The 2,754-nt window shown below is 52.2% G+C and overlaps 1 protein-coding gene across 1 annotated transcript in view; it reads left to right on the top strand.

The window, feature by feature from the left end:
- Positions 1-2,754, top strand: part of HMCN2 (hemicentin 2) — a 163,971-nt gene that overhangs the window by 145,737 nt on the left and 15,480 nt on the right. Inside the window, exon 84 of the mRNA XM_011971201.1 lies at positions 1,701-1,970. Coding sequence (XP_011826591.1) covers positions 1,701-1,970 — 270 coding nt within the window. The remainder of the gene's footprint in view (positions 1-1,700; positions 1,971-2,754) is intronic.

Here is a 2,754-nt window from a genome sequence, read left to right as displayed (position 1 = left end):
TATTTTTTTTTTTTTTTTTTTAGTAGAAATAGGGTTTCACCATATTTGCCAGACTCTTCTCAAATGCCTAGGTTCAAGCAATCCACCCACCTCAGCCTTCCAAAGTGCTGGGGTTACAGGCATGAGCCACCATACCCGGCTACAAGTATTCTTATAAAAGAGAGCCCGGGCTGGACGTGGTGGCTCACGACTATAATCCTAACACTTTGGGAGGCCGAGGACGGTGGATCACCTGAGGCTGGGAGTTTGAGACCAGTGTGATCAGTATGGCAAAAGCCCGTCTCTACCAAAAGTACAAAAATTAGCCGGGCGTGGTGGCGCACGCCTGTAATCCCAGCTACTTGGGAGGCGGAGGCAGGAGAATTGCTTGAAGCCAGAAGGCAGAGGTTGCAATGAGCTGAGATCGTACCACTGCACTCCAGCCTAGGTGACAGAGTGAGACTCTGTCTCAAAAAAAAAAAAGAGAGAGAGAGAGCTGGGGAAGTGTGGCAGGAGAGAGAGAGAGAGAAGGTAAAGTGGAGATGGAGGCAGAGGATGGATTGTTGTAGCCTCAGGCTAAGGAATGCTGGCGGGCGGAAGCTGGAAGAGGTGAGGAATGGGCTGTCCCCCAGAACCTCTGGAGGGAGCAGGGCATCTGAACTTTGGCCCAGTGAGGCTGATGTGGGCCTCCTGGCCTCCACGGTTTCTCCCGTGTTTCTGCAACTTGCTGCAGCATCCGCAGGAAGTGAACACGCAGGCACACAGCAGCCCACTTTGGCTGAACCACGTTGCATTTCCACCGCACTGTGTGCGAGTTCTGCTTGTTCTGCAGCCTCACCAGCACTGGGCCTTTCCCATCCTTTCCATGTTAGCCTTCCAGGAGGATCTGTGATAGTAAGTGGACAGGAAGCATCATCCCCATATTTCAGATGGGAACACTGAGGGTCAGGGAGTGACTTGGTGAGAGTCACCGACAGTAGGTGACAGAGCCCTAGAGGCAGTTCTGACAGATGGCCCGACTTCATTGGAAGCAGCCTAACTGTCCTGTAGGAGAGGCTTGGTTTAGCCAATCCCAGTAGAGCCAGGCAATAGAAGACTACCTAGCCACTAACAACAGATATGCAACCGCGTGGAAAGGTAGTTACGCTCTATTGGGGAGGAAAAATAAAAGCAGATGGCCGGGCGTGGTGGCTCATGCCTGTAACCCCAGCACTTTGGGAGACTGAGGCGGGTGGATCACCTGAGGTCAGGAGTTCAAGACCAACCTGGCCAACATGACGAAACCATGTCTCTACTAAAAATACAAAAGTCAGTGAGGTGTGGTGGCAGGCGCCTGTAATCCCAGCTACTCAGGAGGCTGAGATGGGAGGATCACTTGAACCCAGGAGGCGGAGGTTGCAGTGAGCCAAGATCGCGCCACTGCACTCCAGCCTGGGGGACAGAGCAAGATTCCGTCTCAAAAAATAAAATAAAATAAAATAAAATAAAATAGTAAAGTAAAATAAAATAAAAGCAGATATGGCCATATGATCATATTTTCATAAAGCAACAGTGTCTAGAGGGAAATATTCAGGAAGGATGACTGGGTGGAAGGATCCTATGCAGTTCTTATTTTCTTCTTTCTGCCTCTCTGGATTTCTCAGTATGTCTAAATGAACATATTCCACTTGAATATGCAAAAATAATTAAATGTTCCTAAAAGCCACCTGGGCCTCCCACAGGTGCTCCGGTGTTCCAGGTGGAGCCCCAGGACATGACAGTGAGATCCGGGGATGACGTGGCTCTGCGATGCCAGGCCACTGGAGAGCCCATACCCACCATTGAATGGTTGAGGGCGGGTCAACCCTTGCGGGCCAGCCAGCGACTCCGGACCCTGCCTGATGGGAGCCTGTGGCTGGAGAATGTGGAGACTGGGGATGCAGGCACCTATGACTGCGTCGCTCACAATCTCCTGGGCTCTGCCACAGCCCGGGCGTTCCTGGTCGTGAGAGGTACGGGGCAGCCCTGTCTGGACCTCTGTGGACAGAGGCAGGATCTCTTGCCAATGGGGATTGTGTGGTGCTTATGGGGGACCTGTCCCCTGCCTTGCCAGCTCCCCACCTCTTCCCTTTGCTTTGTCACAAGCCCAGAATGAACCCCTACCCTGCCGGTTTACAGTTGTGGAAACTGAGTCTTGGAGGTGCTAAGTGTTTGCCACTCATCTTGGACAGGGAACACTGGCCTGGCTGTTCTCTCTTAACTGGCACAAATGCATGTCCTCTGTCTGGACGCTGCACAGCCCCTGGAAGCAGGCAGAAGAAGTCAAGGGCATCCCTGGTGCCCTCAGGGGCTGCTGCAAAAAGTCTGTGGGTCAGTGCGTGTCCCAGGTGTCACACATTGCCTGGCCATGGCAGGTGGTTGGAAAAGTGATGGCTTCCTGGTGGGATGGACCCCTGCCATCTCAGATTCCTCAATCAGCTCCCTTCTCCCTTGGGTCAGACCAACTTTAAAATTAAGAAAAGATCTATCCTGAGAAACCACAGTAAATGGATTCGGCCCTGCATAAAGGCAAGTCATAAGATATTATTTCTGTGGCCTGTGCCTCCGGAGGGAACACTCCATATGTGTGCCGATGTGTCCCCCTCCCTGTACCTGGCAGACATCACTAATCTATCACCACAAGGGAACACTCCCTATGTGTGGCAGTGCATCTCCCTCCCTGTCCCTGGCAGACATCACTAATCTATCACCACATGTGCTGGCAGAATTTTTCTCCAATGAGCCCTCCCAGGCAGC

The sequence above is a fragment of the Mandrillus leucophaeus genome, unplaced genomic scaffold (assembly GCF_000951045.1).
Source record: "Mandrillus leucophaeus isolate KB7577 unplaced genomic scaffold, Mleu.le_1.0 Scaffold99, whole genome shotgun sequence".
Lineage (NCBI taxonomy): Eukaryota > Metazoa > Chordata > Mammalia > Primates > Cercopithecidae > Mandrillus > Mandrillus leucophaeus.
This window is presented reverse-complemented; position numbering and strand designations above follow the sequence as displayed.